The 21,419-nt window shown below is 38.4% G+C and overlaps 4 protein-coding genes across 5 annotated transcripts; 1 reads left to right on the plus strand and 3 right to left on the minus strand.

The window, feature by feature from the left end:
* Positions 1-174: 174 nt before the first annotated feature.
* On the plus strand, positions 175-12,873 carry LOC148717294 (uncharacterized). 2 transcript variants are annotated; one of them, XM_088742634.1, is made up of 7 exons: positions 175-461; positions 948-1,035; positions 1,701-1,777; positions 10,930-11,109; positions 11,645-11,724; positions 12,149-12,223; positions 12,557-12,873. In XM_088742634.1, exons 4-7 carry the CDS (start codon positions 10,995-10,997, stop codon positions 12,638-12,640), a joined length of 354 nt encoding a protein of 117 aa, XP_088598760.1. In that variant the 5' UTR covers positions 175-461; positions 948-1,035; positions 1,701-1,777; positions 10,930-10,994; the 3' UTR covers positions 12,641-12,873. The 2 variants fall into 2 exon arrangements, with proteins under 2 accessions (XP_088598760.1, XP_088598759.1); XM_088742633.1 differs by lacking the exon at positions 175-461 and having other exon boundaries at positions 557-1,035.
* LOC148717295 (uncharacterized) lies at positions 7,817-9,316 on the minus strand. The gene has a single exon (XM_088743659.1). The coding sequence runs from the start codon at positions 9,314-9,316 to the stop codon at positions 7,817-7,819; it is 1,500 nt and encodes a 499-aa protein (XP_088599785.1).
* On the minus strand, positions 12,817-16,578 carry LOC148717296 (uncharacterized). The gene is made up of 3 exons (XM_088742630.1): positions 15,809-16,578; positions 15,585-15,627; positions 12,817-15,349 (listed from the first exon to the last, which is right to left on the minus strand). The coding sequence occupies exons 1-3, from the start codon at positions 16,130-16,132 to the stop codon at positions 14,508-14,510; spliced, it is 1,209 nt and encodes a 402-aa protein (XP_088598756.1). The 5' UTR covers positions 16,133-16,578; the 3' UTR covers positions 12,817-14,507.
* Positions 16,579-17,790: 1,212 nt separating this feature from the next.
* Positions 17,791-21,419, minus strand: LOC148717297 (uncharacterized). The gene is made up of 3 exons (XM_088742629.1): positions 20,820-21,419; positions 20,581-20,614; positions 17,791-20,505 (listed from the first exon to the last, which is right to left on the minus strand). The coding sequence occupies exons 1-3, from the start codon at positions 21,168-21,170 to the stop codon at positions 19,661-19,663; spliced, it is 1,230 nt and encodes a 409-aa protein (XP_088598755.1). The 5' UTR covers positions 21,171-21,419; the 3' UTR covers positions 17,791-19,660.

Here is a 21,419-nt window from a genome sequence, read left to right on the forward strand (position 1 = left end):
CTTTATTGCGTATTTATCTTTAAAAGAAACGGTACATTTCATATAAATTCCTTCTTTGCGTCTTACTCAACTCCATCAGTCCAGACACAGCCATCCTCCCAGGCAAACACGAGAAGGAAAGTTTCCTTACGTACGCTGTTGTTAGTAATCGTACACCGCACTCCTAATTGGATTTCTAAGGCGAGCACGTTTTATTCAGTTTAGGAGGTGACTTTCGCCACAATCACACCCACTCATAGGAGCAATAACGTCATGCCATGAGTATACATCGACCAACAGAGCAGCAGGTTTTGAACAGCGTTGCGTCATTTGCTTTGGGTTTTTTCCAAGGACTTTTGAACAGTTTTTGAACATTACTGCCTGAAGCCCACCCAGCATCACAAAATACTTGTGTTTGTTCTTCGTTTTCTGTCAACTTTTTCGTGGCGTATTTTTGTTCCTTTGATTGTCATCTTTTGAATGTAAGTTGTGCTTTTCCCTGTATTCGTTCGGTTCTAATTGCTTTTCTCCAGCTGCCACCGTTCGTTTGTTTATATTGTTTTTGGTGATTTTCTTATTTCCTGATGGGTTGCTTTCTTCTGTAATGGCTGAAAATGGCCATTTATGTTCGAGTTGGTATAAAGAGCGAAATTATTGCACTTCGCAGCTTTCTGTTGAACTTCTTTACTTAAGTTGAAAAATTTTTTAAAGTTCGGCGTCTTGGTTTTTTTAATTGAACGGATGTGACCGAAGAACTCGATTATTTTGGACCCGCCTCTTGAAGTCGGAAACTCATTTGACTTACAAATAATGCTCAAAATTAATATTCATATTTGCGCTCAGCCTTGCACGTGGAAAGAGCTTACGAACTACAAGAAATTTAAGCGTCTTTTTTAGCTTTTACGGAGTTAAGAAACTCATCGTTTTGACCTACTATATCTTGGATATTGTCTGTTCTGTCCGGCCAGGTCGGCGGGTGTTTCTTTTGCTGGATCAAGTGGTCCAGATACCAAGTCGAAGATTAACGCTTTTCAATTTGCCACGACATTTCTTCAGGTAAATAATCTTTGGAAAGACAAATTTCGATAGTAATGCAGTATTCATCTTTGTCCTTCTGGCCCTTTTAAAATTATTTACAGAGTGACTGATATAAGAAGGAAGGGCGTAATGCATATAGCGCACTGTGGCTTGAACAAGTCCTCAGTGGCAGCCGCCATGACAGTTCTTCAACGTGACTTTATTGGCAACGAGAGAAATTCGTACTTATTTTTAATGAACTAATAGCTTAGTGAATTATCTTCTTTTCACTCCTGTACGAATATATTTTTAAATTAGCTTCGATGATTATGGTGTGTTGACCTAAAGTGTGTTCTAAGCCCATTTGTTCTTTTCGTTACCCTCCAACATTGCCAAAGAAGGGAGAGCCAGGTATGAGTGTAATCATGAAAACGTTATCACGTAGACTCTAGTTTCAGGGTTCAAGGGTTCCAGGGTTGATTCGCACTTTTCACACAGAGGCTTCGGAGGACAGTACTTGCTTTCATATTTTCTGATGCCTTTGTTTCATAAGACTTGTAAGGACATTAAATTTGGTAGCAGAAATGTAGTGGCTCTGAATCACTTTTTCGATCTAGATGTTAATTTTCATTATCTAGAATAAAAAGCACTCAAGTATGTACATGTTCAGAATGTATTTTTTTCTTGTTTCCTCCGTTAAACAGTATCAAGAAGAAAATGAGAAAGCCTCGAAATCATGAAGATCAAGGAAGGAAAGAAATACATGACAACTTCTGACAAGGTTAGATCATTTGCTCTTTATAACAAATTAACTATCTAGGCCTATTTGTTTGCGTTGAACGATTTAACTTGGATATACCGAGTGTTTACTATTCAAAACTGACTCGATCAATAATTAAAAAAAAAACCCTGCAAATTAGGAAATTAGTATATTTCTTCTCTGGCGGATTTCTTGGATCTCTATATCTGATCGGGGTGGCTTTCAGTTGTTTTCAACATTGTTCGTTTCATGGATTAATTCTACCATGAATACTTTTTAAACTGTTTCACCAGTGTTTAAGAATGCTTCGTCATCTTGTACAAGTTACGACGACCATCTGACTTACCAAGTTACCATAGCAACGGTAGCATATCGAACTGTTTTCAAGTTCTAAGATTAGAGAATAATTGAAAGAATGATATCGATCGTCCAACTTTTCCTAGATCTTTTTAAACAGAGTACTTATAAGCGAAGTGCAGACATTTTACAAGGTGTAAGTCTCTGGCTCGTATATTTCCCGTAAGCTCGTCCATGACCTTGAATTTATCAAATATTGCATTTAACCTCCTGCTTGCATCAAAATGGTTGTTTGAATCTAGTCCGGCCTCACACAAAGACTATTACTTTTGTAACCTTTAAATAAATGTCATCCTGCTCCAGACCGCGATTAGAAGATTTTAAAACGTTTTGAGGATTCTTTACTTCAGCAAGGCAATCTTGATTCAAGAGTAAACTGAAGTAAAAAGGATTTATAATAACAGATACTGGGCTGGGAAGTGTTCTTGCAAGGCATCCTCTTGCTTTTACATGATATACCAGGATGATACTCAAAATAACAGAGAAGGCGTTCAAAAAATGAAGTCTGTTCCCACAGTTATCATTTGTTAATTTTTCTTCCAGAATTCATAGATTTTTGATAATTTAATAATAATAATAATAATAATAATAATTATGATAATAATATACGTTAATTGAAGCTCCCCCATAGGGGCTTTTTAGCCACAATGTAGACTAACTAAGGGCTTAAAGTTTAATGGTGTTATAGTCTCTTACAAAGGTGAACCTTTTTGCAAATTAAATAGTTAAACCAATGTGGCCCATTTTTATGAGCTAGAGTCATAAGTGTACAATTCAAAAGTAGATATTTTTAAGCCAAAGTTCTTTCTCTATTTCTCATCAAATTATGTGGAACTTTTTTGACGTGATCTTAGAGCCTGAGTATTTCCACTCCACGTGCTAAAACCAAATTTTAATACTATTTTTATCTCAAATTGCTTCTTGAAATATATCACCAACTGACATAGACCCTTTTTGATAGATCTCAATAAAAATCTCAGAGACTCGTTTTAAAAATGTAGCGCACTTAGGGCTGAAATGAAATTTGTAATGTATGTTCTTTTAATCGATGTTTGTTTCTCAAATTGTCTCTAGGGATTATCATCAACTGATACACAACTTCATTCTAACATAATTTATCAGAGATATTTGAGCCTAATCATTAAAGATGTCTGATCTTTTGAGCTAGACTGGAACCAAATCAAACGGTATACTCAAACATTGCTCTTTTTCTCTCAAATTGCTGCTAGAGTTTTTTTCATCAAGTGAATGTTACAGTACTTGTTTTGAATCCTGACTCAATTAAAATCTTATGGTTACTTCCCGCCTTCGAGGGTGTCCTCCGGAAAAAAATTCGTACGCGCGCTAGTTTCAAGAAAACCCTAACAAACAATACATCAAAAGAAAGCTTAATAAATGCATTTTACGATAAAAATATAAATTAGGCATTTAGGGAGTATCAGGAGCCGATAAGGCGTGAAACGACCGAGGGTCCTTCTGTTGAAATTATCGGGTATCGCCGGGATCCCGCAGCACGAGCAAAATGGCTGTACAGACTTATTCCTCTCTAAATCAAATGCGAGATTTTAGCTCCCAAAGGTTTGTAAACAACTAGCGCCACGCCAAGAGATTATCTCGCCTCTCGAAACCGCGAACCAATGGAAAGACGGGACCTCCTGGCGTCAATGACAATTCATCAAGATTTTCCCGGGAAAAGTATCACATAACAGTCAGGTTTTTTTTATCTCGCTGTTGAACGTTTTGTAATGGGCAAAATTGGCAAAGAAAAAACCCGCGGCAAAAAAGGTAAAGCTGGAGAAACTGCTGAAAAGCAAAGTAGCGAATCGACAGACAGCTGAAAGTGCCCATACACCCCCAAATTCTTTTTCTTGAATAAATATTTTTAGAATTCTGAGGAAAATGGCGCAAAAGTTTTTGGTTTTGGTTGAAAGCCGAATTTTCTATGAATTTTCAAAGTGGCGAAAATCGAGATTCGAAAACCCATGACCGAGCAGCAGAACCTGCCGAAAGGGAATGAATCGAGTGTAAATCGTGACGTAAAACCCGGACTGTGAGCTTCGCGTGTTGTGACTTCGATCAAATGTAGACCTAGACAATGGATGTACCTGGCATTACAACCAATGTGCACTTATTGATAAGCTTAGCAACAACGGGAGTGAGGTTATCGCGGCCGGCAACTTACCAGTCTCAGACTTTTTCTATACCATTTAGGCGCTTTTGGAGCGCCTTCTCTAGGAACTCTTCCTCCTTTCTGTCTCGTTCATACAATTCTATCCATTCCTCGTCCGCTAGCGGATCGTCGCCATGTGCCTCGTGCGAGCTTCCCTCATCGCTGGACGTAAAACTCGAGTTTGGTGAACCACCAACTTCCAAGTCGTAATCTTTCATTTCTGAGACTTCAGAATCTGAACTAGAGGTCGGAATGAAGTCGTACGAAGCCATTTCTTGATCAACGTGTGCGCAGAAAACAAATGTCAACCGAATAAAAATGGTTTTCAACGGCGCACAAAGAAAACTACGCGTCTCCAGCTCGCGTCTTCTCTGTTGTCCGGGTTTTACGTCACTAGTCCCAGTCTCCCTTTTACTCGGTCGTGGGAAGAAAAAAACCAGACTTAAAAAACTCATACAAACTTCAGATTTGACCAAAAACAAAAATTTTTGCGCAATTTTGCTCAGAATCATAAAAAGATTTATTTAATTATAAAAAGATTTATTATCGTAAATCCTTTTTTTCTTGGGCCATCGTAATTTGATCAAAACTAAGACACAAACAGCAGTGATAAACATATTGAACTTTCACATTTTGATTATGATTTGACGTTTCGTATGTACTCAACATACATTTCCAAAAGTAACCGTTGAAATTTAAAACAGCTATGTATATATATAACTAAGGTGAGGGGACTGGAACAAAGATTAAAACTTGAGGGGGGAGGGGGCGCGAGAGAAAGAGTCTCTCTCCCGCGCCCCCTTGAGGTAAAGGGAAGAGACGGCTGAAATTCAGACCAAAAACTTAACAATAAACAATAACACTAGAGTAGATTAATAAAGCAACAGCTTTTCACTTCCGACGTTCACGTTGAAAGCGGCTACGTCCACGTTCAGCTTTCATGTTGAATGGCTACACAAAAGGCATAATCAACTATCAGATCAATGATGTGTTGTACAAAAACAGACATCAGCATAACATCCCTTTGTCTACAGTCCCTAAGAAAGGTATCATTATTCTACTTCCCTACTTAGGTTTGCATAGCAACCAAGTCGCTAAACGCCTGAATCATGTGTGTACAAATTGTATTCATTTAACAACAACAAACATATGAAACATTGTATTCATTTGTTAACCAAAAAATCGTTTTTCAGAACACTCGATGCATAAAATTTTTCTTTCCTTACAAGGACCGTATTAATCGTTCACAACAATCCAGAGTTATTTACAAAGTAAATTGCTGGGATTGTAATGATTGTTACATTCATTTGGTAAAACTAATCGACGGCTTCACGATAGAAAAACCGAACATTTTTAAGGCCCTCGCTAAAAATGACAATACTTTAGCCATTGCTGACCACGTCAAGGCATGCGAAACACAAGTCATAATCAAAATGTGCAAGTTTGATATGTTTATCACTGCTGTTTGTGTCTAATTTTTGATCAAATACCCTTATCGCTAAAATGAGTTCCCTCGGGTAGGTTTATTCATGATTTCATTCGATTCGAGGCGAGGCGATTGCCTATGTTTTGTATAAAGGCCAGTACTTGCTTATTGAAAGGAACGTCGTTTTTAACTTAATGTATGACAAATGTAGATTTGATGGTGACTTCTTTGTTCGTCAATTGGATGCCAGTGTGGAGAGGGGGTCCCAGGATTGGTTTTTTTTTTTTTGCTGACAAAATGGTGCCAGTTATCTCTTCTTTGGGCCTGTTTTTTTCTTTTTCTTTGCCCAGGGACTCGTCTCTAATTTTGATTTCTATTTTTTATCCACGAGGAAAGACTTTCCACCAGCAGAGAACTTTCACGTGTGAATTTTGTCAAGTGCGCGATGTAAATAAAATATGCAAATAACATGAAATTGCCGCGAGTATTCCCTAATTATCAAATGTCTAAGCTCTTGAGCTTAAAACTGAATTGAAATATATAGCATGCTCCCAAAATTGATATTTCTCGATACGATTACCATTTGCTCAAAGAAATTAAAGATTCTATTATTTTGTACAAACTGGTTTGATTGCATGTATTTCAGTCGATTATTGTATTTATACATATAGAGTGTTTGCACGTGACGTCACAGCTTTATCATCCGCCATTGTGGGGGAGTAAAGAACCAACATGGCGGATGCTGATGCCCAACAGACGTCTCAACGCGCTTCAGAAGAAAACATTATTCATGATATTCCTTTGTCTAATTATGCGAAATCACCTGCAAGTATTGTAAAGAAGCGTTATATTGATAAGATTTCGTGTGTTCGTGTTGATCCTCTTTTGATTCCGGACGAAAAGTTAAGTAGGGAATGCCTTCGTACTGTTGAAGCTGTTGAAGCTGTTGATCTCGTGTTGCATTTGGTTTCACAAACTAGTTTTTATACGACAGAACAATTTAAGAACTTTAAAGCTTGCAAACCTACAACCAAATGGTTTACGGTTTCATAACCAGCATTTTGGGGCAGATTTTCGCTTAAATTTTTCGCCTAGCGGCAAATTCTTCCATTTCAGTTGTTTATCCTACAAGCGTCGTCCAAACAATTACAAATTGTCCTGGTTATGTAATGAGTGTAAATTGCAAAGTGTTGTTGCTATGAAAAGCTCAAAACTATCCAAGGAGTCTTCCTCTCCCATCTCCAACACTTCTGATGATTCTGACATTATAAATTTGGGTGAAACTTACCATGTTGATGTTGAGAAATATGGGATAATTGCTGAACTATCTGCACATGACTTTGATGTGATTGAATCACCTAATGGGTGGCTTGAAAATAGTATTATACAGTATGCCCAATCACTTTTGAAAACAGTCAATCCAGCTATACAAGGATTTCAGCATACAAGTCTTGGAATATATTTAAATTTGAAAAAGTTGATGGGGATTTTGTTCAGATATTGCACACTGGGGGCAATCATTGGGTATGTGAAAGCTCAATTGGATGTGAAAAAGGATTTGTGAATTTGTATGACAGTCTTTTTCATGATGTTATTTTTAATGATCTGGAACAGCAAGTTCAGAACTTAATTGGTGAAGATTTCAAAGATATATCTGTTGTACCTGTGCAACAACAATCAAATGATTCTGACTGTGGTGTTTTTGCAATGGCTCAGTGCAACAGCACTTTCTTACAATCTGGACAAGGATATCCCAAACTTTGATGTAAATCAAATGAGATCTCATCTATTAACATGCTTAAAGAGTGGACTGATTACTCCCTTTCCTGAGGTTAAACAGTTGGTTATGTGACATTTTATTGCTTCATGAAGCATGAAGCAGTTCTTGCCTGAGAGCAAGGCATTCAAAGTCCACACTGTTTATCACCGAGTATTTATAAGTGTTATCAACAATGTAAAGAATGAATGCATGGCATCAACATGGAAAATGGGTTAAAACCCAAATGTTTGTGAATAAACTTATGAAAAAAAATGCAAATGAAAAAAAATCATAATAATATTTCATCAATAGTTAATAAGTACAATCCATTCAATGTTGAATGCCCCATCAGTCAAATGGGATGGTAGGTGGGCAAAGATTGACAAGAGCTGAGCAAACTCTTAACATCCTGTCAATGAGAGGTACAGATTCACCAGATCTACAGGCAAGATAATCTGTTGGCAAAGTTTGTTGAAGGATGGTGTACTTCTGTCTCAATGTCCCAATAATTCTCTCAACGTGGATTCTCAGTGTAGCAATCTGTCTTGTCTTCTCTACATCAACAGGATCGAGTTGATCCTTTCCCTTTGTAAATGCTGGAATATTCAGGTCAGCATGACGGAACCAAATACTTTCATGCACAGTAAAACCTCTGTCAGCAAGGACCATATCACCTGGCAAAAGTTTCTCAAGAATTCCACACTTCTCAGTCAAAAACTTGTCTGATGTTCTTCCTCCCCAAGCCTCACTCACAAAACAAATTGTCCCTTGTGGTGTAACTCCAATTAAAACTTTGACAGTGTTGTGGTGTTTATAATTTGAAAAGGTCTGAGCTCTTGCAAGAAGGTTGGATGGCCGATCGATGAAAATTTCAAAACAATCAATAATAACTGTAGTTTTACGACCGAACGCATCCAAAAAACATCTAGGCATGGTCTTGTACAACTCATCACGACTAGGCCATTTAATAATTGGAGTTAATCGAATATCCATTACAGTTATCCAAGTAACTAAAATACGAGAGACAGAAGACGTCGAGATCTTTAGACGATATGCAAGATCAAGGTGTGGGACAGAAAGTCTTAGCTTCACTAACACCATACAAAACTCTTGAAACTTAGTTAGAACTCCACGTCGTCTATCAACATGTGATGCAACAAAGAAGAAGACTGTTTGCAGAATTTCAAAGGATGGCAAACCAGTGTAAAACTTAACTTTGTCATCATCTCCAGAAAAAAAAGCTTCGTCAAAATCAGAAGATGGCAAGTTCTGATGTATGGGCTCAGGCGAGAGCACAGTGTTACAGCTCAACTCTGTTTGGGTTACAGCATGCCTCAAGTTGTCGGGTAAGTTCTCAGAAATGTCCTCAATATCTGCCATTTCCACGTCGAATGATATGTTTTGAACACTATGGCCAGCTTCGTTGTGCTTTAATCGCTTTTTGGCAAGACTTATCTGAGAATTTTCAGAGTCTTTCTCGACCATGCGCTTTGTACGTTCTGTGGCTCGTCTGACTCTTTCCTGACTTTGCTGAACTGATGCTTCGCTAACCTTTAGTTTCTCGTGTCCAAGCTTAAGCGATGGTACCCAATCGACGTTCCACTTATCCCACAGAGGAGCAGCTATTCCAGAATGAAAATGTTCGCCGCAAACACGATCATTTTCAAGAATTTTGTCCGTAAGGTCGTCACGGCTTATGGCGGTCAGCCACCTTCGCCTACGTTCCGTTGACAAAATCTCCGTTTCTTCGCCTTGCCTCGTTACGATTTTGGGCACTCGACAAAAGGAAAGATCTTTTCGCTTAGACGTGTCGTGGGAACAGTTTAAAACCAAGCAAAATTTCGGCATAATGCAATAAATTGAGAAAAACGTTGGAAGATATAGTAGTAAACTGTGTTACTGCACGCCTCTTTACTCCCCCATAATGGCGGACAGTACAATTTTGTGACGTAGCTGTGACGTAGGTGCAAACACTCTATATGTACAGTAGGCCGGCTTAAAGATATTTTATACTGAGAAAGGAAAAAAGCTTAAACGTTAAAATTTTTTTTTTTAATCCGATTTGTTTTTGTGGTTGTAGGTATTCACCAAAGCAGAGAAACTGCGAAGTAATTATTGCCACCTTAATCCAAATCTTGGTATAGAGGATATTACATGGCCGCTTGGGGATACGAGTTTTATCTCCTCGTGCTGAAAGTATCTCTCACTCGTTCGCTGCGCTCACACGTAAGAGATACTTTCAGCACGAGAAGATAAAATTCGTATCCCCAAGCGGCCATGTAATGTTCTGTTTATTGTATAGATACTGATGAAATTTCCACATTAAAGACAACTTTTTTTATTCATTTTCGGAACAGCAATTGGGTAATTATGTTGGTAATCATGGCCACACCAATATCCTCACACGTGAAAGATAAAAATAGTATCTTCACTGCGCGCGGTGAAGATATGATTTTTTAGCAAAAGGAGAAATCCTGGTATTTCATTAGTATCTATATAATAAAACCTAATATCAAATGGCTTTGCTTAACTCTAAAGATCTGACTGTTAATTCTCTTCTCTAGCTGCAACACTTTTCCTCTAAACCAGTGATGAAAATTTGTTGTTTGATAAAGATAACAACTTCTCCCTGATACGTTTGAATATTCTTATTACTTGTTTGCTGGTTTATGAATGAATATTATGAGGAGAAGTTACATGTTAATCAATTCTGGGAGTTGAAGGGCTAACACTGATAGGACACCAAAGGAATCTAATTTTTAGTTGATTGATTTAAAGATGTTCGCTGGGAACGAATTTATAACAGAAGTAAATAGTTTGTTTTCAAAACTTTTACTAAAGCTATCTCTCAGAACATAATTTCAAAGGAGTAACTACCAGCTTTCAGTCATTCTTGAATTTTTATTTCTTATTGTAATTTGCATATTCATTCTCGTGAATTCTCACGCACCACGAGTTACCTTAGGAGTTCATATTTTTATTTATGGTTCTACCGGGAGCTTGCGACAATTTTCTCATTCTGTTGCTTGTTTGACTTTCTCGTCGTAAAAATTTGAACAGGCACTCTGATCCGAGATATAGTTCACCAAGCGCAGACTAAAATTATGCTGTTATTGCACGAGACTTCATTTATGATCTCAGAGGAATCGCTAGCGAGCATAGATTAATTACCTATTGTAGCTTGACAGAAATTAAAAGCTTTCAGCTCGAAACAAGCAGGCGAAAAGCTTAACTTGAATTCCTCGACCTTATCAGAACATCTATCAGGGACTGTTTTAAATTTATCGTTAACTCCAGGTTACGTTCACTTTCACCCTCATTTGTAAAGTGATACAGAATTTAAACATTTGACTGAATACATAGTTTTACTCGTCTAACCGTTGCAAAATACGTGCTTGAGAAAGCAAGGTTTAAATTCTACAGCATTTGTTAATTTTGAGTTTATTTTCATTTTTTCGCAGACTGACCGCAGGATCCCTTGTGCTTCAAATAACAAAGACAAGATTTAATCAGAGTTATAAAACAGATGAAGCGCAGAGTCAGAATTAGGGTTCAAACGCCAAGTTCGGAGACTCTAAAGTTGTTATTTCGTCGATTTAATTCTTGGAAAGGGCACGCGCATTTGATCATGTATTTGTTCTGTAAGTAACTTCTGTTCAAATGTGGTGAATTTTCCCGCCAAAAGACTCAGACAAAATACGGCTCAAAATACGCATGCGCCAATTTTTTTTTTTTTTTTTTATAAATTGAATATTTACTTGCTGGTTGTCTTTTTGTGTTATCGTCTATCAAATAAAGTGATTAGTTTTTTTGTGTCATCTTTTATTGTCTTTCATATTTAACAAAGTATTTGCTTTAAATTTTCTATAATCATAAGTTAATGAATTGAGAAGGTATCAAGAAAAATTTTTCGTATATATACTAAGACTTTTAGCGGGAAAATTTGAATCAATTTGCACGTCATTTCTTCCACAAATCAAGTTCTTACATCATATCAGGTGCCATGGATTCATTTGCTCGTGGTCTAATTTTTTCCAGACCTTAGCACGTCATTTCTTCCACAAATCAAATTCTTACATCATGTTAGGTGCCATGGATTCATTTGCTCGTGGTCCAATTTTGTACAGACCTTAGCACGTAATTTCTTCCACAAATCAAACTCTCACATCATCTCAGGTGCCATGGATTCATTTTCTCGTGGTCTTAAGAGCGCTGCCAAACTCATAGAAGACGGAACCTTGGATGCATTAGTTAAGGTCAGTTGATGATGTCTTTCCTAGTGTAATGCCTTGATTATATTATGTGTTTTCGCTTGTTTTTGATATCTCATTCCTCTAGGATTCTTTTTGCCAAAGCTCAATAGCGCGAATGGTGGAAGAGGAGGTTTTCCCTTATAATGAATTTTCTTCAATTTTCTTTTGTGTTTCTGTTCAATTGTTTATTAGCCTGTTTGTTTTTTCAACGGTAAAAAGTCTTCCCTTCTTACCCCACCTAACGTTACCAACCAACCAACTGAGAAACCCAGTCCCCTTCCCATTCCTTCCCGGTTGATATATTGGTTAAGCTTAGTCTATGATTCGGAATCCAAACTTCTGGTGAAATATTTATCTTTACCTTGGCCTCGTTATCTGTAGCCTTTCTTGTCTTTTTTGTTTTTGTGTTTTTTTTTTGTTTATGTAGGAGCGTTACAGTAGTTTTGATAAAGGAATTGGAGCAAAAATTGAGAAGGGAACAACTTCCTTGGAAGAGCTTGAGGTAAACGCAAAGCAAAGCTATGTTTATTTCTAGACCAAGGAAAAACCTCAACCTCATAGGAGAGAAATTGTAAGCAATTTAATTGCATGTAGACTGCTAGCCTGGCGTTTTATATGGGGAGGGGGGGAGGGGAAGGGAAGGGAGTGCTTAATATTCCGAGTGAATAGTCAAGCCGCCATGTTGAATTGGTGATGCCAAGAACGAGTAAAAAGTGCACTTGGGGGGTGTTAGTGGGAGTTGCAAACTAGGGTAGGATTTTTGTATTATGTTTTTTTATTATTGATGTTTATTTATATCTTGATAACTTGCTCCTTGGTTTGTCTACATTTTTAGGATTACATTCTGGAGCACGGAGAACCAAAGATGATATCAGGAAAACAGGAAAAATATGAAGCGATTGTCAATTTTTTTGTATAGATGGATCAGCAAGGAAAGCTCTGCACCTTGAAGACTGAAGAAGCATTAGTAATGAAAAAAGTTTATTTCGTGAAAAGGTGTGACTAACGTCTCAAAGCATCAATACTTAATTTATGGAGACGCAAAATGAATTGGTGAATTAGTGGTTGGTGAAACAGTAACCGGGTCAAATGATGTTCAAACGCAATCTGATAGTTTATTTTAAATAAATTTCGTCAGCATTTCTTATCGTATCGACTGGTCAACATCCTACCTTTATCTGTCGGTTCAGATTAACACAGCGGTCAGACACCGATCAAGCATGCTCAAGTGCTTCAATGGGTGGCGCGTCAATTTCCCGCCTCAATTTCAAAGGAAAACATAACAAACGACTGTTGACACACGAAATATGCGCGAGAAAAATTGAAATGATCAGAGAAATTTATAAAAAGAAACATAAATTGGGAAAGGGAGAACTCAAAACTTGTATAAAACAACGCTGTTTCTTAAATTAGGGGTATCCTATTGAGCTTTACAAAAGTTATAGGGTTTTAAAACACCGTGACTAACTGATTCGTGTGGTTATTTGTAGTTACCTCCTTTTAGACAAATTAGTTATGACTTTCTCAAAAAAGCTCCTCTTAAGACTTCTTGTAACTATCACGTTCGCTCATTTGCAGACGTTCGACCGCTGTGACGTTCCGATTTATGACTTTGTTACACAACAGAGCTGAATAACATATGCGCATGCGCTAGGTTTTGCCGCGGAAAACGGATTTAAGTAGTTTGTAGGGTTGATTTCCTATTCTGTTTTCTCGAGGCGTCGTATTCCTTACCGCTTTCTTTTACAGAACAACCTCAAAAAACTTGGTACACCCCTAAAAATTTTCGATAACTAATTTTCTCCTTAAAACCTCTAGAAATAGGAAAATGCCTTGGACCAAAACAAAGTTTCTCGGTTTTAAAAGTCAGCCCTCGTTATTTTCGGCTAATTTCGCAAAATTTTAGACCCAAAACACATGAGCCCGGGTTGATGACCACACTCTGATGTAGCATTTCATTATTCAGCCCTGACCTGTTACACCACATTTACGTATCGACCGCTGACTAACTTTAGACCGCGAACTGAGAAACAAAATGGCGCCTGGACAGAGAAGGTACTGTCATTTCCAAATAAAAGCAACGAATCATCAAAACTGCATTTAAATGGATCACAGAAAAGGTATTCGAGAAGAAGTCAGACGCATGATTACGTTCTGGGAGGTGAGAAACGGTTATTCACTTTCTAAATGAGCTCAGCACTCTAAAATTGCTTAGCTTCATTGGCGACTAATATTGGAGCTGAAAAATGTATGAAAATCAACCATTTGGAGCTTGCTTTCGTGTACATATATTATTAATATTATTATTTATTATTATTATTGTTATCGTTACTTTATATTATTATATATATACTTATTATATTATTGTTACTATCATTACAGTTGTAATTTTTGTAATAAGAGTTTCATAAACATTATGAGATATTGCGTACTACCAGTTCAGCTGTTATCGGCCAAGAAAAAAGAAAATACCGAATTGTTCAAATTCGTAATGAGAACATAAAACTTTGCTGCATAGCACATGACAGCAAAGGAAGCAAATGAGTGACACATTTTCATCTACTGGCCCCCTGTACCTTAATAACCAGCGGGAACCCCCAGTCTTGCGAGAATCGATGGCCTCTCGCCACAATGATGAGAGCGTAGAAGCGCGAAGCCCGTTCGCTTATCAGGTTGGAATGATACTCCTAACGGCTAAACGATCCAAATTTTCAAAACTAAGTGTCGTGATCAAGTTACACAAAGTTTACCGCATACCCAGCGCTTATCAAAATCGCAGTTTTACATCAATTCCGTAATGTGATGATCACTTTACCATCGCCTTTGTTAACACCTGCCATGTTCTGTTGATTTTTGCCATTATTATACGAACCCCCTCCCCCTGCCACCCCATTATCGGGGATACTTGAAACTCCCCCACCGCAGTACCCGCCCTCTCCACCACCAGCCTTTAAAGCATAACCTCCCCCACCAAAGCCCCCATTGGAACCCGGGCTTATTCCTCCATTTCCACCGTGGATAAAACTTATTGCAAAGCCTGGTTTACCTCCTCCGTTCCCTAACAGTCCCGCTCCCCCTCCCCCAGGGACACGGAGACTAACCAGTCCTGTGTTAGCATCACAGGGATTTCCGCCATACCCCCCAGCTCCTCCACACCTGGTGCCATTCTCTGTTGACTGACCCGGGTCACCGTTTTCAAATTTTTGCGACGGTATTCCCCCACCTCCTCCTCCACCGGCAATTATTAGTGGGGTATTATTCGAGAAAGTCACGAAACTGCCCCCACCCCCACCCCCTGGCCTATCAATAGTCTTAGGGTCCGTAGTGCGATTACCCTCCTGACCCACTAGTATTTTCAGCTGGTTTCCATTTTGTAGCTGAAAGGTTCCTATCATTCTGGCTCCTAAACCACCGATCCTCCATGAATTTTTAACCCCGTCATGCGTTCCATTAGCGCCTGAGGCACCAGATACTTCGATAACGTAGCTTCCGGTCTCGGGAACACTCCAAATTTGAATGCCAACATTTAAAGTGACTTTGCCTTCCAATTGTGTTCTTACGTATCCAGATGTGCTAGTCGGTCCAGTTGCTCCTCTGGCTCCCAGTGTTGAGAAAACAAAGGTTTTGCCTGAAAATTGTTTTCTCATATTTAAGGCTAGCTAATGCTTATGAAATTCCAATGCGCAAAAATCATCTCATGTAATTACATTTGTCAAAATGGACAGAAGTTTGCCGCACTCGAGGACAATTTGTCCTCTGTGAGTGGAAATGATTTGTTCAGGAAGATTTCCGCAAATTGGAATTAAACTTTCAAGGCTACCTACCCTACTGAGCTGCCTCATAATCTTAGTGCTGACATTTACCTGTGTTTGCTGTCTCCCAAGAAGATTCATTCATTTTTCTATCCTGAAAAGAAAGGAACTCGAGCTTAAACTCACTTTCTTTCTTTAATTATACCGTATGTTAAGGCTTAAACACTCTGGAACAACTCTCCATAGCCGCTAAAGTGATGGCTTCTATTTTTGTCTGGCTGAAGGCAGCGTATCCGAGTCAGAGTTTACCTCAACTTTAATTAAGCTTTACTAACCGTGAGATCACTGAGCATCTGACCAAAGATATATCCACGCATAGGCACAAGGGATGGTTCATTAGCTTCGGCACTGCCTGTTCCTTCGTCGTTCAGTTCACAAATCATATTTCCTTTTTCCCCGTAATTTACTGAGCGGCATAGCGGATGGCTTTTCAGGCAGAGATGGGCGCAAGATAAGACACTGGTCGCCTCCATGCGATCTATGACTTGACCAGTTAGGTAATAATCTTCCACAATTTGAATGAAAGATGAGCGACCCTGTAGAACTGGTAACAAACTCAATACTGCGGAAATGGAGGTCAGTAGTATAATGAGGTTCATCTTTGCACCTGTGAAAAGTTGAAGTCATCGAAGTAGTCAACCCAAATTCAACTTAAATTTGAATTTGGGTTTGCCTCGTGACTTTGTTTATATTAGTTCCTTTTAACGCAATCTTCCGGTCAACTTCGCGAAAATGAAACCTCGCGAAATGTACTTCTCTTCTGCGATATTTTTGGAGGGCGAAAAATTTGGCAATGGTTTAAATGACTGCATGCAACTTGAAAAAGCGTTGTCGCTGTACATGTGTAAACCAACTCAAAGACAGTTAGGAAAAACTATTTGAAATTTTAATCGAGTTTCTCGTTGTTTTTGTGGCGTACTGTTCAATTTCTGTCTACCCTATGATTGTTCCTAACAAACTGGTAAATGTTACTGAATAGCTTGGAAGAATAGAACAGATTTTCCTAATTGAGGAACCTTATCATCTGTGTTCCACGTAATATGAAAAATCGTCGAAAAGTTTTAAATTTATACTGAAAGGTTTGGAAGAGTTTTTACAAGGAATTGTATTAATGTAGATTGAAATAGGCGCCTAAATCAAGCTCCAGTTTCGTTCGGTTGTGAAAAGAATTGCATTTGAATTTAGCGTTAAGAATCCCTTTTGTTATCGAGAGAATAAACGTCATTCTTTAGCACTGAAGCAACTTACTGGAATACCTGAACTTCGTTGCTTCGACTAAAAGAAGGGCTAGAGATAGTAAGGGTGGTTATTCATAACCACTTACCTTGCTTTCGGTTTTTTAGCCCAAATTACCTTCCACCCATATAAATAGCACTTGTAAACCCAAGGATGCCTGAATTGTGCACCTGCCTGTTGATACAAGGGAACACCTCCATATTTATGAGTTTTAACTGTGGCATACGTGACGACAAGTACATAACTTACACCTTTTTGAATAAACATCGAAAGAAACTACTCTCTACACGGTCTACCTTAAAAAGTCACAGCCCGAGGGTAGCCCACCCACTTGTCTACAACGTGGCTATTTCGCATCCAAATAGTTGTTTTTCTGTTCTCGTTAATGGCCCAGGCTGCTACAATATTTTGCGTATTGCTCAGTTAGGTTTGAGGTCATTCTTGACTCTATTGTATTGGCTAATTAGATGACTAGCTACCTGTCATATTTATACGTTCGTTAATGACGTTCCGCTGATGAATGATAGTTTTTATTCATTCTGCTCTCAGGGTTTTTTCTCCTTTTTGCGAAGCAGCGGAGTGTTTAACGCCCCGGGATATAATATCTTAAACGTTTTCGAGTCTTCCTTACAAAAAATCTTTAGGCACAATCTTTTAACAAACTACAAACTTGTCACACTTTTTATAGTACTTAGTAACAATAATAAACAACAGAATTGAATTTATTCATAGGGCCAGGGGCTATTAGCCTCTTTATCGTGTGTTCTATCAAAAATGAATTTTAAGCTAATTAGAAAGAATATGACTGATTTGTTTACTTTTAAGGGGTTTGATGTTAAGATGGAAAAAGCACTTATTTGTTTACAAGAAGCGAACATCACCTGGTATTGGCAGTTAAATCTTCGTACAAGCGAGGCAGCTGTCATAATCTGTAAATGTCCCAAAGTTTGCTGGGCTAAAATTGAATTAGCATTTTGACAGAATCGTTGATCCATCTACTGACGGTAGTTATTTTAATTCTAAGTAAATTTTTCGTATTTGACCGAGTTAAAAGACCTTACAGCTCACTACTCCACTTTCAAAAGCAAAATTAACACCACAAAATTTGAAATATTTGCGTTAAGAAAGCTTTCTAGGCGATAAATGCAACTGCGAGAAGAAAGTTTGGAACGAAACCATTAGACTTGACCCGGTCTTGGAGTTCTCGAATCATTGCGACTTCAAAATGTTGTAAACCCTTAGTTAACCTCATAAAATACTTTCACCAAGTTTCAGTTTTAAATTTCGTACTCCGAATCGATCACACGGATTACAGCACGGATACCCTCCAATTCTCAGCAAAGGAAATCCGCCATCTCATCAAGAACCCCGCTATTCACCATCAAAATACGTTTTTCTTTTCTTTTACACTTTCACAGACCATTTTATTGCGCAATTAACAATTATTACGATTGTAATAATTTCATCTCAACCTCGGCCACACATACTTGCATTGCTGACACAATATTTTTGACGTATTAATCATTACAAGGAATTATTCCCATACCAAGTCATCTAAATTAACAAATACAGTACCTTTAAGCGGTGGTAATAATTGTGTAGAAGTCATTATATTTGTTGGTGTTCTAATGCATAGGCCAAAATACATGCTATGAGAACCATTGTCGGAGAGGAGAACCAAAAAAATCCAAGTCAGGGCAAATGAAGTATGAAAACCCAGCAAGTCAAAACAGAAGCATTTAACCTAGACCTTGCGAGGTTCAATGTTTCTGGTGAAAAACGTTTGCTCTTTAGAAGCTTTATTGACTAGTAGTATGCAGCTCAAGTCTAAGTATTATTCCTTTTCCTTTTGTCCCTTTTAGGAGTGAACCTGAAAAACTTAACAATTATTCGCCGAAGGCGAGGTGAATATCGTCGAATAATCCCCAAGACGAAGTCGAGGGGATTATTCGACAATACTCACCGGACCTGAGGCGAATAATTGTTTTAGTATAATTTCAGAGCTGAACAACAAAAATTTCTAAAATCATAACATTTTAGTAACATTTATTAACATTTTATTTTAACATTTTATATAAACCGCGTGGAGCGGTTTATATAGCGTCATCTAAGGAACCGCTCGACCAATCAGATTGCTGGAAACTCTTTGCTCAGCTCTGAAATTATAATAAAAGGTATTAGAGTTGCTAACAGTAGGTAATGATTATGATTTAATATCCCCCTAACATCTGAGTGTGTATACAACACTAAGGATTTTTCAATCCCTCAACGGTGAGATTTTTTGCATTTACACTTATGTCCATCCACAAGCTGTTATCTCTGAGGTCTCATAATGCTGTAGAATAGTTTTTGAACTAGGAAAGAACCTGGATCACTTATATTAGCTTTCGGCTCGTGATTTATAAGCTTTCCGAGTGTTCTTTTAACATCCCAAGTGGCTTCATTACATTATAAAGTCCGAAAAAATGCGTTCTATTGCTTCTATGACATAACTAGCTACATGCCGGCTTTATAATCTGATAAAGCATCCGCTTGGAAACTAAATTGACCAATCAGACGATACGTACTATGTTCATAACGTTATAAGAGGTAATAATAACCTAACTATCGACTGTGTCAGCACTCGCCAAGTACTCTTAATCTTGTACCATTATCATGTGAACATAATGGCAATGTTCAGTGGCTTCTAATTGGCCTTCCACTGTGAACAATATAGGAGTGCGAGAGTTTATGAACAAGTTCACCCTGACTATCGTAACTTGCAACTAGCAGGCAAGAAAGATTTCTTCGAGCCACAAAAGGAACTGAAAATAAATATTTGAATCCTAATCTAGAAATTATGTACACAAGATCAATTCAATATGACGAGCAAGAACAGTATCGAATCTGCTTTAATCTTCTATTGTGATGATAACTTTTCCATCCCCTTTGTTCACACCCGCCATGTTCTCTTTTTTCGCACCGATATTATACGATCCCCCTCCCCCTGCCACACCACCTGTTTTATCCCCCACAACTCCCCCACCAGAATATCCACCCCCTCCACCACCAATATAAAAACCACAACCTCCTCCACCAAATCCCCCAATAGACACTGGACATTCTCCCCCAATTCCACCCTTAGTAAAACTCGAAGATGATGTCAAACCGCCTCTCCCGTCGCCATTAAGCCCAGCTCCCCCTCCTGATAAGAGACCAGGATCCACACTTCCCGTTTTCACGTTACACTGCTGTCCACCGGTCCCTCCCGTCCCACCACATCTGGTTCCGTTCTCTGTCGCTTGGCCAGGGTCACCGTCTTTGTACTGCTCAATTGGTATTTCCCCACCCCCACCCCCACCCCCTCCCCCGCCAGCAATTATCAGGGGAGTATCATTTGAAAAAGTCACAAAACTTCCGCCACCTCCACCCCCGGGTCTTTCACTGAAGCTTGTAATGTGATTACCCTCCTGACCCACAAGGATTTTAAGACGATTTCCTCTGTGAAGCTTAAAAGATCCTTTTATTTTGGCCCCTAAACCACCAATCGTCCATGTACTCTCGTTGTAATCTGTCCCATTAGCGCCTGAGGCACCGGACACTTCGATGACGTAGTTTCCGGTTACGGGAACACTCCATATTTGGATGCCACTCCTCAAATTTACTTTGCCTTCTAGTAGTGTTCCTACATACCCGGATGTACTTGTCGGTCCAGTTCTTCCTCTACCATTCAGGGTGGTGAAAACAAACTGGATCTCTGAGACGATAAAGGAAATTCCTTAATGGTGTGCAAAGGGAAATAATTTGTTTCCTGGTGAATTTATAGCCTTACCTCTTGATAATCCTAAGTCTTGAGAGACTGTAGCCTATGGAAAAGAGAACAACTTATAATTTTCTTGTACAAGGAAAAAATTTTAAAACTCTCCAATTCACTAAGAAATAAAGGGTAACTAATGATATAAAAAAGGAATATGAGTTCTAATTTTCAATCACTCCAATTATAAACATGTTTAGTACAAACTATCTGTAGTTCAGATTGCCCTACAAACTCAAAACGAGCGCTGTACTCACACTGATATTCAGCAGCTGATGAAACGAATGTCCTTTCTTGGGAAACAAAATGTTTTTGTCCATGATCCTGCCAGCATCAGATGTTTCCTTGTTCAACTCACATAGGCCGTTTCTAATATTCTCGTAATTGAAAGACATACAGTTTGGACGCGCTAAGCATTGCTGAGCGCATGCAAAAATATCAGAAGTCCGCTGATAATGAATAACATTTCCGATGAGCACGTAACCATCTGTAGAGCTGATTATTGATGAGTGACTCATAGCTGTTCTTATGATTACCATTCCGACAGGGGTGGGGTGGATCATTAAAATGATCAGAGTAATGATGAACAGTACGATATAAGATATCATGACGTGTGATCTCGTCTAGCTGGGAAAGAAAAGTTCAATGGCAGTTATTACAATACCGATTAGATTGGAGAATTAGTTGAATATCGGTTAAGTATATAGTAAAGATACAATGTGTTCTTCAAAAGTCCCTCTAAACTGGTCACTGAAAACGCGAAAAGTTGAGGAAACCGAGGAGTGAATTCAGAGTCCTTCCAAATCGTGGAGAATCTCTCGACAAAACTCAATTTCTTTTAGATGATGTGGTTTAAA

This window comes from Stylophora pistillata, chromosome 13 (assembly GCF_964205215.1).
Source record: "Stylophora pistillata chromosome 13, jaStyPist1.2, whole genome shotgun sequence".
NCBI classification, from domain to species: Eukaryota; Metazoa; Cnidaria; class Anthozoa; order Scleractinia; family Pocilloporidae; genus Stylophora; species Stylophora pistillata.